This window comes from Amia ocellicauda, chromosome 18, assembly GCF_036373705.1.
Source record: "Amia ocellicauda isolate fAmiCal2 chromosome 18, fAmiCal2.hap1, whole genome shotgun sequence".
In the NCBI taxonomy this organism is placed as follows: Eukaryota; Metazoa; Chordata; class Actinopteri; order Amiiformes; family Amiidae; genus Amia; species Amia ocellicauda.
The window spans coordinates 17,370,409-17,385,671 of record NC_089867.1 but is presented as its reverse complement, the minus strand read 5'-3'; the positions used below and the strand labels follow the sequence as shown (position 1 = coordinate 17,385,671).

Genomic DNA, 15,263 nt, shown 5'->3' with positions numbered 1-15,263 from the left:
CTGCCGCTCAGAGTAAAGTCTCTCAGAGTGCCGAGGTGTTGCTTTGGGAGACGCACACAAACACCAGACTAGTTTAGATTTTTTGTTTCTTACACAAAAATAGACCATGATTGCCGTCAAAACTTAGCAGCACCTTGACGTGGCTTGGGTGAGGTGATGTTCAGCTGTTATTTGTAGCTCAAGAGGGTTGGATTGGGTGATTGCCTTTCTTAAGCAGGCAGCTGAGGGGAAATTCAACTTTCTTATTGAATGGAAAAGACCCAGTTCAATGGTATCAGCCCACAGAGTGAAGGCCTCATAGGAAGGAATCCCCTGCGTGTTTCTGCTGAGAAATGTTGCTTTTCTCGGGAGGGGGATCCCCACCCCCTCCTTCAGAAATGAGCAAAATCAGAACCTGATACAAGATATTAAGGCGGATGAAAGCAGCACCGAAAGCCACGTTCTCAGTGTTTTTCACTCATCTTATCTCTTGAGTGTGCAAAAAATTCAAATAATACTAGGCTCCTTCTTGGCAGCTATTTGCAGAGGAAGCCACACACCAGTTTTTGTTTTGTTTTACATTGTCTGCTGGACCAACACAGCTATAGAATATTTTTAACTTGTGGAAAAAAGTCTCTCTGTCCTTCAGTCACCCCTTATGTTGCCAAGTCTGTCTTTTCCCCCCCCTTGAAATACAAAATATCACAGAATGCCCACAAAGTGGATGAGGTGGTCTATAATACAGTTTAAAGGCTGATTTTGAACACTCTAGCTTTGTTCCTTTAAACTTGTCTAGCATTGTCACAGTAGAGAGTTTGGACAGGTTTCCTTCCTGTGGTGTACCTTGTAGCAGTATCAAATGACAGACGTTAACTCTTGTTATAAGAGTTCGCTGTCTTTGTAACCTTCCTGTCCAGGAGTTCCAATCTACTGGACATTCCAGTCTGTCTATGCAAGGCATTGTGAAGGAAGTGGATGTAATAAACACCTGAGTTGAAATTATGCTGGTAGATCCTGTAGTTGGCACAACCCTCTTTAAAGCTTCATAAAACTTGTAAACTGGTTTTCACGTTTTCACACAGGGCAAACCTTAGATACGCACACAAACTGTTTGTTCCCAACCACCACTTGTGATTCACACCAACAGGGTTGTGCCTTTTGTGAACAACTGCAGCAGCCAGAACCAAACCTAATCACACTGAGCTCCCAGATTTGCCAGTGAGTTTGATGTCAACCTGTTGACCATGTTTGGGCATGGGAGGCACAGAAAGCGCATATGTGACGAATCCAGGAAGCTCACAGCAGCCGGGGTACACCTGTTTGCATCATGAGGGGTGACTTTTCTTTGTTGTCCCGTCTGTGGCCCATGGCTGGCTGTCTAGAACTGCCTGGGATTGGAGACAAAAGCGTCTATTCCCCCTTCTCGACTCTTATCAGATCTTGATAAGGAAAGTGTCTAAGTCAATAAGATAAATCCTGTTTATGGCAGCATAAACAGCCCTAAAGATAACTACCACAGATCTGTCACAGATGCTGCGTGCATGCTGCTTGTTGGCCGCTCACAGGTGTCTCTGTTTACTGCCTGCACTCTGGAGGTTGTGCATATAGATCTGACAGTGTCGACTGTCTGTCTCGGTGTGACTGGTGTCACTGGAAATTACCCAAGTAATGAGGGACAACGTCCACAGCAACCCGTGTCGTCATTTTAATTACAGGAAAGATTACATGTCAGTAGGAAACGATTTTCAGCGATCAAAATTATTACAGTATTAACAAGTGTGGAGATAACCCGCCCCCCCCCCCAATTCCAGCCTTTATTTTTTATTTATTTGTTCTCATTGATTTGAAAAGCTTGGTAGATAGGACAGCAGGTTAAGTTAAAGGCTTGTTGCTGAGAGGTGCACTGTTGAATTTAATTGCTGTGTGCTTCCCTGCTGCGCCCACAGAGCCACAGTCCTTCAGGTGAGACCTGACAGGGCGGTGCTGTTGTCTGGTTAGTGTCTTTGTGAAGAGGGCTTTATTTCCTTTCCTCCATTTCCTGGTTATTGCCCTTGGTTGCACAGTCTTCTGCGGGGAATGAAGACAGAAAGGTCTTGTTACAGCGAGGGGAAAGCAGGATGTCTTGGCTCTGAGCATCTTGGTAATCACTGGTGATTGTTCTTTCTTTTGAAAGAGGACATCACTGGTTTAATGCTGTGTTGAGAGGATCTTTTCCTGCCGTTGCAGAACTATCATGCAAAAGCCAGCCGCATTTACCTGCAAGGGTGTTATTTCAAAACAAAACAAAACAATACAACAATGAACAAAAATGGTTTTGCTGATAAGACTTGCAGAAGAGTCTTAGAAAACAAGTTTGACAGCAGTGATTCTCAGAAGCGTACTCACGCACTGTCAAATATTGCTTTCTGTCCCGGTGAAGTGGAAGGTAGAATGTAGTTCATTAAAACCTATAGTTTATAATTGCATCATGATCTTCAGCCACCCTCCCCCCCACCCCAACCAAAAAACAATTGTAAAATTGTATCATTGTATCTTTGCACGGCTTCAAATGCAGTTACCAAATCCAGAGGAAAACTAATCTCCTTCAGACGTGAAGCCTGGAAGGGTAATACATACAGGTCACGTCTTCATCATGGTATCAGCTTCAGTGCATAAATCTCATTACAGATCACCTTGTGCAAAGATCTTTAGAGTGCAGTACAGTACAGTGCTGTACCATGCAGTGCACCACAGTTCAGAACAGTAAAGAAACAGCACCACTGTATAGTGATGTACAATGCAGCACAGCACAGTACAGCAGGGGCAGGTGTAGTTAATAGTGTAGCACAGGACAGTACAGAGCAGTGCAGTATAAAGCCCTCTGACTCCAGAGCTGATGTAACTATTGAGGTTCACTTGTGTGGCACAGTGTGGTGTGCAGATGCATGTGCCTGGCAGCTCGGGGGCCAGCATTCCCGGCAGGCTGGCAGGCAGTGAGGGCCCAGCTGGGCTCTGTGTATTCGGTCTTTGCGTCAGGACGGCAGCCAGAGCCCAGTGTGTGAGCCAGGGCTGGCACGTTGTCCTCTCTCGCAGTGTCAGACACAGCGTCAGTCTCCTCGCTGCCAGCAGCACGCTGACCTCCCTGTTAGGATCTTGTTTTGTGCTGCAGCACTTGTTCCATCACTCAGCCGCCCTTGTAGATAAAATAGCATTACGCCCATGCCACCGTGGCTTTCTCCTCCAGTCCTGATATCCTTCATTGTGGGCCCCTTGGTTATTTTTGATGGATGTGCTTTATCACACATAGACGCCATTGAGCAGAGGCCCATTGATGGTCCTTCCCAGGGAAAGAAAAAGGTTAAATAAAGGAAAAAAAGGAATGAGTAAACCTAAACCTTGTCAGTTATTTGTTAATTTATCTATTTATGTATTTTTAAATTGTCTCCTCTAAGTAACAAGGTTTAGTGCCTTGCAGCTGAACAGAACAGGTGTTCTGGCATCAGCAATGAAAAGCAAACAAAAAGTAAACAAAACACGACAGACTCAAATAATTGATGCGCTGCGTGGGGCTCGGCGACAGTTGTGCGGATTGAGAGCAGAGCTGCAGTGTGAGCTCTCTCAGCCCGGGGACGGCCTGCGTGTCCCAGGGCAGGGCGTTCTGCTCCTGAGCGAGGAGAGCTGGCAGCCGGCGCTCAAAGCACAGCCAAACAGCTCCGTCCAGGCGAGCAGCTGCTGCCTCTCTGTCTGACACGCACGTACAGTACGCTGGGGGGGTGGGGGGCACTGCGCTGCACTGAAGCATAACAAGTCTCCCCCCTGGGTGTAAGGTGAAGAGTTGTTGAGGCTTGAGATGTTAACATTTTCATTGCACCTCCAGGACTGGCCGTGCATGGGAAACAGAAGTTGGGGGTGGGAGGGAGTTAGGAAACAAAAGAAAGTTTTCCTCTGATGCATCAATATTTCATCGATTTGCGACTGCGCGCGGTGTTTGGTTTTCCGAGGCGTGCGTGTGTGCGTGCGGTGGGGGAGAGGGCCCAGCCAGGCCGCAGGCTCAGAAGCGCCTGACAGAGAGCAGAGAGCGTCTGTGCTGTAAAACCGGCGCGCCTGGAAAAACAACAACCGTGACTTCTTTCCCACCGGGGCGCTCTAATGAGTCTGAAGTGATCTGAAAAGCATCCAGGTTTTGCTTCCAAGCTTACCAGAGGCGACTGACTGTCCGAGATGGAATAGGAGACAAAGGTTGTGTTCTGGTAATGCTGCGTTGACAGGTAGTCAAGTGACTTAATGTATGTTTAAAAATTAAAATGAAAAAATAATGCCAAAGGGGAAGCTTATGGATAAATATATCTGGTATCTGGTCCAGGTTGTTCTGGAACTCAAAATTAGTTTCCAGCAAAAGACAAAGTCGACTATACACGTGTGGTGCCTGCAGTGTGCTCACAGTCCGTGTGTTCGGGATCAGGGAGGCTGGTCTGTGAGAAGGCAACTCCGTCCCCTGGCACAGAGTTTGCTTAAAATTCGTCACAGGGGCAGGGTTAGTTAGACACTTTCACGGGGACTGTTTTGAGCAAGGACAGGTCACATGTGGTCAGAGGAGGTTGCGTCAGGAGAGGGAGCAGGCCAGAGCTTTCATGTGCTGTGCGCCTTTCCCCCGAGACAGTGACCAGCTGTGACCTCTCTCCCGCATTGATTTCCACATGTATGGTCTAGGCTTCAGGGCTCTCAACCAACACCGGGCACAAGACAGAGCCAACAGATATTAGTTTGTTTTGTTGCACTGTGCAGGCTGGGCTGGAATTACAGCTTCACTGGGTTCCCTTCAGAAAATGACAATCCATTAGCAGTCAAAGTTTTGTTTATGATTATTATTATTATTATTATTTATGTTGTTCTAAGTTAGGTGCCAGTTTGAATGTGATGCGTACCTAAAACAACATTTCTCTGGTACTTTGTTCCGTGTGTGTGAATGAGGATCACACAGGGCACAGTGCTGTACCCGCAGGGATTTGCTGAACTGGTCAGTCTTCATGGGTCTGTATGCGAGTATGTTGACTATACATAACAGAACTTACAATCAAAATGTGGTGTTTCAGGTTTGTGTGTTTTTCATGCCTGTGTGTGTGTCTATATATCCATGTTGAGAACATATTTACTTAAAGGTGCATTAGCAGGACTGTAATGTGCTTTGCATTATCTGTCTTGAAGAAGAAAACAGAAAAACAAAAAGGCATTCACGATGCATAATTTAATGGGATGAGAGCTTCCCACTTAGCAGATGGGATTGTGTTACCAAAAAAATTGTTTGGGGGGAACAAAAGTAATAACACTGAAACGTCCCCGCTGCCTGCATCGTGACCCCGCCTCCCACTGTCTTCACACACATATGCATACTCACAACACACACATACACAGTAACAGACACACATGCGCACATACACACACATCTGTCTCTCCCTGAAGCCGCTTCAGCCTCCGTTATTATTTGGGTCATTATATTGGGTTTTGTCGACACGGATGAAGGGTATTGACAAGTTTAGGATGCGATTATGGAGATCTTCTCCAGCGTGTGCATTGTGATTGTGATAAGACGGCCTTATCAGCCTGAGCTGTCAGGGAGGGGGGGGGAGGCTCATCCCAGATTCTCCCGTTTGTGCTGACTCAGGCTCCCCGGGTCTTACCTCTCCTGACGCAGTTTGTGACCTTGGCTGGCTGTCCGGGAGCCCTGGTTTGCCGGGTTGAATTGGGACAGCACAGCGAAAGTGTGTTAAGTTGGCCGGGCAAAGTGGTGTCCTCACTCGCCTTTTAGTCCCAGCGTGCTGTGCATCCCACTGCGAGGCACCTCTCGCCCGGATAAGAAGCTGCTTAGTTAGTAAGTAAAGTTCAATATGGCATTAACACAGCAGGGGTTGCGGCAGGAGTGGGGGAAGGGCATATTTTAATGTTTCCTTCTTTGTGTCTGGCCTTCTTTCTTCGCTATTCAAGATAGCTTTGCTTCACAGATCTTATTGAATTGTGTCCATATTTGTTGTGTTCCTGTGAAGAGCTGCTGGAGGTGCCTTTGTAAAACGGAAAACTCTTGCAGTAATCTTGTTGTGAATATAGATGGGGACATTTTCCAGAAGCTAGTTCAGTTAATTCTTGTAATCAAATTTTGTCTGAGCTCTAGTTTATCCAAAAACAGGATAGAAATATATCCTTATATATGCGAGCGCTGTCAAACATGATTAATTATTTCTTAAGCACCGTGTTGACCTATAAGTTTGCTTCAAAGCACGGACCAGTATTGAGGCCCGGTTTGTTTACAGAACCGCTCCGAATTCTCTTCTTCACACGTGTTCCTTTTTAAGAACTCTCGCCACAGAATCGCTGCCGTCCCAGTTCTCAAACCCTCTCGGCTTTTGCCAGTTGTTATTGTGACATCATTTTAGCATGTTACTTTTTACAATCTTGTCACTGCTGCAATGTACTTGTATCGAATATTTATTTTGCGTTTGTTTGTTTTTGTTGGTAACCCTCATCAGTTAAGAACAATTAATGTTATGATACTTTAGCGCTGATACAAACAGTGCCCATACCTCCCCCACCACACAATTAGAATTAATTGGGACACGAGTACCAGGATGTCTATAGCATCCGTGCGTTCCACAGTAATTGTTCGGCTAGTTTCCATCCTGCATGATGTGGACTCTCTCAGTGTAGTGCAGCACCTACTTTTTTTTTTCCTCCTCCATTCAGATGGTAATTTTTTTGAGGGATTCGGGACATTAACTCTGCCGTCATTAGCGGTGCGGCAGCATCGGAAACTAATTAAGAGAGCTGTCAATAGATGATCCTGCTAGCTCCCTGCTTTAAGGCTTTAACTGGACCAATAATAAATATATTGCAATTCTTACACACAGAAATTTTAAAGAGGCAGCATCTATTTAAGGGAAAGAAAAGTACAGATTGTTGTTATTATCCATCATTATATTGTCTTCTGTGGACGCTCATAGTCGGGTCGACTTACAGTTGTCACATAACAGTGGAGACCAGGAGAGGGAAGGCACAGCCATTGAAAAGCTGCAGGGAGATGGGTTCAGGGATGGCTTGTTTTCCAGGTGTTTTGTTTATATTATTGATATTTCCTTCGCCCTCGCCGCTAGCATACAGGTGGTGGGGCTGCAGTGCAACACACAGTGAGTCTGGGGGATATAGCCAGGCTTTGAACTGGGAACTCCTTTGGCAACTTCTTGGGGACGTTTCTCTCCCCAACAACCTCACATCCTGTTGCAGAGGATTGTTTTCTGCGCTGAAATGCATTTTTTATTTAAAAAAATGCTTTGCTATTCTTTTGGAAGGCAGCCTAGAGTTTAGGCCAAAAACAAACAAAACTCTTTAGAGAAGCAATATATCAAGAGAGGTTTGAGTTTCAGCTGACTGACAAGTGCCTGGTAACCCAGTTTGGTCAGAGGAAATACATTTGTGTGTCTGTTCTTATAGTTTAAGGACAGTTTAAGTATGACAGCTATATATTTACCAGGCCAGCTTTGTAATCTACGCTCCTGCAGACTAGAATTGTGGTTCCTGAAAAGTGCAGCACTGACTTCACAGAGAGGAGTTAAAAACGGGCAGCTGTTACAACTGTAGAGAGGCAGGACTGTGGTCGGCCTGATCGTTTCTTTAATGTGACCATATGTATGTATGTAATTGTATATTGTGTTGTATGTTTTTATTCCCTCCAGTGTTTATCAGCCATGGGAGATATGCTTCTAATATTGCCCCCTTGCTAATCTGGTATTTCTGGACATTATTCTGTTTAAGGAGATCAGAACTGTAATCAGATTTTCAGGAAATACCTGCATGACACACTTCTTCATACTTCTTGACAGTTCGAAGGCAGTGTAGCATTGAGGTGTGCTGGGGGTCTGGGTGAGCGATAGCCACACTGTAACCCCTATCCCAAGGGGTCACATGTACAATCTGGTTCAGAATTTCCTGCTGATATTCAGGAAGTTGCGGTAAAAGACAAATCCACCAAGGGACCGTGTGGGTATTGGAAAGAAGTTTGTTTGTTTATTTATTAATTTATTCAATTGGTCATTCATTCAATAAACGTCCAAACCATTTACACTGGAAAAAGTTATTCGTTGACCAATCTCTTTCCCGTTTTCTCTTGGACCTGTGGAAGTGTGGACTGGCAGCGTGCTCATTCCACCTGGGAAAAAAATTCCCAGTTAACTGTGTGATCGGTGATATAAAGCTCACGTCTTGTGTTCCTGATGCTGTTGGGTTGTGCTGAGCAAGTGTGAGCAAGCAAGTTAAAATTAAGATTCAGAATTGTCAGAAAGTGTCCAAAGTGCGTCCCTGTTATCCTACTGTAGTTTCCACAATATGCTCTGGCAGTCTGCGGAGTTTGTAGGCGTGAAGCATTGTGAATTTGTTTTTGGATGCTGTTGGAACAGACGGGAGAAGATCGAAGAGGCGCTTGCTTGCTTGCTTGCTTTATGTATGTATGTATATATTTATTTATTTATTTGCGACCCCCTCACAGCCTGTGTGCTCCCTCCATCCTTGCAGGCCCCAGAGGAAAGGCAGAGGGGATTCTTGCCTTTTTAGCAGGGTGTCAGGAAAGAGATATGGAGAGAGAGGGAGAGCGATAGAGAGAAAGGGAGGTAGAGGGAGAGGATCAGTCATGGAATATTTACTTTCATAACACAACACATGCTTGGTTTTCTTCAGATGGTAGCTTTTGCAGCTGCAAAGTTTTTACAAATCATAATAATAATAATAATAATAATGGTTTTAAATACATTTATAAAGAGCCACAATGTCACAGTCCAAAGAATTGATAAGGTGTAATTTGTTCAAAGGAGCGTATAAAAGCAGAATAAATATGACTGCCTTTCTTTATTCATTCCTTCCCTCCTTCCTTCCTGTCACACATAGTCCTTCACCTTCCTCCCCCCCCAGACACGCTTGCTGCACCTCTGTACACCCCTACCACTCTCTGCTCTGGGAACACCTGCATAATACAAGTGGCATTCTTTAGCACTTTACTGATCCCAAAAATATATCTGAAGTGTGCTCGACGGAGGTGGCAGGCAGCGGTAATGTGCACCCCGCCCCCACCCCCACCCTCCCGCCCGGCCTGAGCACCACACAGAGCTGTCCCTAATACTTCTCTGAGGGCTCTTTCCTGGGCGGCCTGAGAGCCAAACAGCCCAGCGAGAGGAGCGTCATGCATAACCAATCGACCAGATGACGGCGGCTGGCAAAACCACTCCTGGTGAGAACAGCGTGAGGCCCAGTGGGTGATCCTAATCAATATCACAAAGCAAAGGAGTTTACAAAAGAAAAAATATATATTATTGTTATGAAAATATCTTACATTTCCCTGTGTGTGTGTCTGTGTGTGTCTATATATATATATAGAGAGAGAGACTTAATGTGTAGATATTAAGGACTCATGGACAATGTATTCTAAAACACGTGCACACACACCTGTAGAGATAGAGACATAGATAAGGAAATGCATAGATGCATGTACATTTAAATTGGAAGTAATTATTATTTTGCATGCATACATTTCTCATCTGTTATCAGTAAAAGCAATAGGATATAATCCCGGGGCATGATGAATTTAATGCTTTATGAAGAATTTTTAGGAACACAGCATTAGAAAGTAGTCGCTGTACTGTCACAGGAGCACCCATGCGCCTGAAGTTTCAAATCCTGATTTGCAGTTGGGGGCATTTTCTGTCTTTTCGGTTATTGCTGATAACTCTTCAGATTACACTGATCCTGGCTGGTCCCGTGTTCTTGACATCCAGTTATTGATTGGGGGGGTGATTAAAAAAGAACCGATAATTACTTCATTTTAAGCTCATAAACTTCTTATGAACCCTGAATGTGTTGATTAACGCATCTTAAGGTGGAAGATTAGACAGGATAAGACACAAAATTGCTTGATGCAGGAGTCTGCATTGTCTTCTGCTCTTAAGAAGTTCCTGTGGGTGATTAAGTTTGTGCTTACGTTATGCTTCTTAAAAGCAGGGGGCTCGGGTTTATTACATTTAGCCAAGGCTAGGTTGCCTCATAAAACGGCTCCCGATTTAAATTGACAAGCGCAGAAGAGATGACCCTGGGACCCTGAGAAGGTGACCGGACTGGCCAGGGCCGCATATTCAACCTGCTGGTCTGGAGTGACTTTCTGTCACAAATGTATCTGTTATCTGATTATCCAAGGAGCTAGACAGCAGAGTAACAGTGTTGCAGCCCAGGTTCAGAAGCTGTTGGATGAGAAGGGAAGAAAGCTCGAGAAAACAGCAGCCATAACCACAACAACAACGAAACAAAAACAAAACTGAGCAACACTTGCAAGCGATTCTGCGTGGGTGTGTGTGTGCTGAGCCAGGGCCATGCCCAGCACACAGCGGGACAGCTGGGGGTCGGGTTATGTGTCCAGATCTGGGCAGGAATGGCGTTCTCCCCTCGTTACTGTACGCGTAGGTGTTCCTGTTCTACTTCTTGCAAATGTTATACTCTTTTGATATGGAGATTGTGTGTTTATAAAAACTCCCTTCAGGGGTGTTTTTTTTCTTCTTTAAATGAAGAGTTTTATTTAAAATATCTTAATTTGCTACATAGATTTATTGCTTTCTTTAATTTTGCCTTTTATTTTGCTCTGTGGATCCTATTTCACAAAAAACAGCAAACCGAGCAGTGCATATTAATCTGCCGTTTATGCTTGTTGTAAAACCTTTGACACTGACACCGCTGCATAGCCTTGGAGTCAGGGAGGGGGGCAAGAATAGAGAACGAGAGAGAATGAGAGCGAGCGAGAGAGAGAGGTGATTACAATTTGTGCGGGGAGCGTTTGGCCAGCCTGGCCTGGGGAGAGTGACGAAGAGGCAGTATTGATCATGTGCCCTCAGATTAGACTTTTTTCTCTAACCGCACGTTTTTGTTTGTGTTGCAGCCGTGACAGTGACCTCTCGACTATCATCTCCAATCTGCACCACACCAGACAGCTCGTTATGCCAGAGAGTCAGACCTGCAGCGAGATCAAGAGGAATGGCAGTGACATTGGCTCAGCACCAGCAGGTAGGGGAGCCGGGCCGGCCTTTCATCTGAGCACGCCTGTGTTTTTTTGTTGTTGTTTTTTATGCTTCGTATCTCCTTCGGTTTCAGTAAGTGTAAGTGCCTTTTGCTCTTCAGTTTGCTCAGAGGTTATCTTTTCTTTTCCTTAAGTGGGTGTTTCTCAGTCATGTCGCCAGAAAACTACAGCAGGACTTTGTGGATTTCAGCGCTCTATTACACAGATCTAGATCCTGTGAAGTGAAGAACCTTTAACCCCTTCCCCACCTCTCTCGGCTTGACATTTAATTGACTTCTCTGTTGTGTTAGTGTGGAGTGGGGCTTGAGTTCCAGTATCACAAAATCATTTGCATTAGTTTTTTTTTTTTTTTTTTGTTTCCTTAGATGCTTCTTTGGATTTGTAATATAGGCAGGTATATCAAAGTGCATTATATAATCTGCATTTGTGGTTTTCCTCGGAACCAAGAACTTCTCTGGAAGACACACAGACAGACATACGCACACAATTCTCCTTTACTTTAGCCAGTACTTTGAATGCCCACTCTGCATAACTTGCTTCGATGTCATATAAGCAAAGCAAAGCAAAGTGTCATTTAAGCAAAGGTGCCATCTAGCCAGGTGCGTTAATGAACAGGTATTGATCTGGCTCCCTTGTTTGCCTTTCTCAGAACATCGTACCAGCTGAGGATAGTTTGTTGTGCTGCACGGCAACCAAAAGTGTGTTTATTACTAGAAAAGCACTTTAATATTTCCCATAAAACAAAGTTGGGGAGCAAACTTTTGCTGTAGTGTATCAAAGCTTAGAATTTCACCTTGTCAATGCACTTTTCTTTATCTAACCTTTCTATAAAACATTGATATTTTTTTCAACAGTTAGTGGAGTTAAAGTGACTTATTCTCAATGGCAGGGAGGCCCGCTTTGTAGTGTGGTGCTGCAGGATCGCTTTCCAAGTTGTCTGCAATCCAGGAGTCATCGATTGTCCCTTTTCCCTGTAGGTATTATAATCCTTTTATTGTAAAATAAAGGATATTGCTCATATCAGAGAGGGCTGGTGTCTCCTGGTGTCGGTTTGTTGTCTGCTTATGGAATGCGAAAAATAAGTAGAAGACCTTGTGTTTATAAAATCTAATTGCTATATTGATCCGTCCTGGAGCCAGCGATCGCAACCTTAGTAATTGAGATATTCCTCAGAGTGTGAGTCTGTGTGTCTACTGTAGTGTGATGCCTTTTTTTTTTCCTTCTTATTTTTTACTGCTTTCCTCCATTCCTATTTTTTTAAACCCATCTCTCTTTCTCTGTCTCAGCCACAAACACAGATAGAAATCAAGGGAGTTTTTATTATTTTTATTTTCCGCCATGTCTGGGATTTATGTCAGGTTGCCGTGCTGCTGTGACCCGCGCACAAGCCCTCGCCATCCCTTTGGAGAATATTTGGGTTCATTTTCACTTAAGATCGAAACCCACGTCCCTTTCCACCCCGGTGTAAAGAACAGCGAAGCAGTGGGTGTTGAGCCTACTGCTAAACTCTGTACTGCTCAGCGCAGCGATCCGAGATTTTTCTGAAACAGAGCTCATGAGACGACGCTGGGCCACCGCCCCTCTGGGCCACTATGCCTTTTAAAACCGAGAACCCAGGGATTGCAGAAAACACTTTTAATCTTAATTGAGAAAGACACACAAAGGGATGAGCAAGCCAGCCATCCTGACTGGGGCAGGCCTGCAAATCTGCCGGTTTGTGCATTAAACACAGATTTAGAGCCCATTTAAGCAGCTCGCCGCGTGTCTGTAAACAAGTCCAATCCTATCACCCAGGTTGTCTAATTCTGTCTGCCAGCAGAGAGAGAGAGAGAGAGATGGGGGGGGTTAAAGAAGGACAACTTAAAAACAGAAGAGTGAACCAGAAAGCCAGAGACGTCTGTGCCCGGTTAGGAACAAGGAAAAGTATACAAAACTAAATAAGCAGAACACCTTTCACAAGCAGGCATTGAATCATAGACACAAAAATATGTTTAACTACCTTTATTTAATGGAACAAAAGATTGTATATTTGAAATATATATATACAGAAGTGTCTCAGTGGAGTTTTACATAACTGATAATTCATTTCTTGGTCGAGAAACAAGACAGCCCTGCCTGTGAATGCCGCAGCTGGAAGGGAGCCACACGCAACATCCAGCGTGGTGGTGTGTCTGGTGACTTCGATATGATTACTGCACAGTGCAGGTCAGCGCGGAGTTTCCCGTTTACCAGAGCGATGCTGAGAGTTGGCACGGTCACACTCAGAATTAGCAGGCTCAATCTCTTCCAAACTACCTTCCGTTAGAGCTGAGAAAGGAATCGAAACAACAGGACTTTTTCCTTTTCTGACCCCCCCGCCCCCCAGCTGACGCTCCGCATTTGCCGTCTTTGATGCAACCCGACTATGCATGTGTCTGTCTGTCGGTCGTGTGTCCTGTGTGGTTATTTGTCTACCTGTGCTGCATAGTATTGCAACACGTTTGTGTAGGACGGGGAAAATTGATGCTCGTCGTTGCCGTGTGCTCTCCTGTCACCAGGGAACCGATTTGTGAAGTGTGAGGGCGTGGATGTTAGGGTGGGTAGAGAAGGAAAGAGAGTTGTTCTCTTTATACTTGGATTTCAGAACAGACATTTATGAAACGTTGTCTCCCAGTCTTGTCTGTTTCCTCACTGTGTCTGCCTTTATGTTGTAAAAAAGCCAAAAGAGAAAGGAGTATATAAATAAGGTAAATTCATACAAAAGAAAAAAAAAAAAAAAAAGCAGCCAAGGCAGTGCAGACGGCCTTAATGTTGCTGACGGAGATGGTGCAGCCAGCCTGCCGAGCGAGAGGATGAGGAAGCGATGCTCTGATGGAGAAAAACGTTAATTAAATTTGAGGGAAATGACATTAGAGATGACCCAGGCGTCAGCAGTAAGTGACTAAAACTGCCCTAGCCCCAGCCTTCGAGATTGGATTGGCTGAGAGCTGACAGATAGTCTGTCTGGAGAGCAGACTTAGCCAGGGCTTTATGGAGGGTCCAGAGACTTTCTCAGGCGTACAAGTTGTTGTTTTTCATCGATGGTGTTCGTAGATGGAGTGGAATGGGGGCTGGGGGACTGTGCATGGCAGGGAGGGGGTGTGTGTGTGTGTGTGTGTGCTGCTGTTTCTTTTCAGCATTGCTACCTGTGCCAGCACCCCCTCCTCTCTTTTTTGTTCTGTCTCGCTCTCATTTGCTTACTTGCTTCCTCTCTCTCTTGTTCTTTTTCTCTCTCTGGAGTCTGTCCTGCCGTAGGTGACTGTTTGTTAATGGCTTTTGAAATGCCCAGAGATGACAGGAAATGTGACAGTAAGCTACGGCAGCAATTTAAAGCCCCCACCTTGGCACCCCCGCTCTTCAAAATCTGATTCTCACCCCGCCCCCACCTCTCCTCCCCGAGGTTAGTCTCAGGAGAGTGCACACTGTGCTCAAGTGGATTTATTAGATATGCGTCAGGTTTAGGAATTTTATTTTTTTCCCCCCCACAAATGAAAAACACAGTCGGTGCACGTCTGAACACTGAACATATGCATGGATGTGCAGCAGGAATCCATGGGAAGGGCAGGTGGAGTGAGCGGGAGACGGGCTGTGGGAGACTCTCCTCATCATCCGATTCCAGTTCTGTTATTCTAACATCCCCACAATGATCCAGTTCTCTGGACTCACCACTTCTCCCGGTGCTGCCCAAGTCATATGTATCATTTCAGTGCCCCACCTGCACTTTATTAATACACACAGCGCGGGGTCGAGAGGGGTTGGAAAAACCTGGTCTCAAAACAGATAGGTGTGGGGTCCTGCCCTGCCCTGCCCTGCCCTGCCCTGTCCTCTGCCGTCCTGTCCTGCCCTGTCCTGCCCTGTCCTGTCCTCTGCCGTCCTGTCCTGCCCTGTCCTGCCCTGTCCTGCTTGCTCCAGCAGCCCTGCTCTCCTTAGTGGCAGCGGCGGCGGCAGCAGTGGCGGCAGCGTCGCATCCCTCCGGGCGCTGGGGCGTCTCTGCTTCCCCGGCAGCCAATCAATGGCAGCCTTTCAGCCCCTGCAGGACCCTGCGAGCGCGAGATCAATAAGTTATTAGCACCATTCTGTCAGCAGTAATGTGGAGATTGATCGGGGCCGGGGCTCCCGAGCGCCGCCTGGCACTTCCCGAGCCTGATAAAGATGACAGATTAAGGGAATAAGAAAAGGGAATTAAGGAGTC

General features: G+C 45.5%; 1 protein-coding gene across 2 annotated transcripts in view; it reads left to right on the top strand.

Annotated features, from left to right (window-relative positions):
- samd11 (sterile alpha motif domain containing 11) overlaps positions 1–15,263 on the top strand; it is an 84,751-nt gene that overhangs the window by 37,307 nt on the left and 32,181 nt on the right. For both annotated transcript variants that reach the window (XM_066691476.1, XM_066691475.1), the window contains exon 4: positions 10,916–11,040. In XM_066691476.1, coding sequence (XP_066547573.1) covers positions 10,916–11,040 — 125 coding nt within the window. The remainder of the gene's footprint in view (positions 1–10,915; positions 11,041–15,263) is intronic.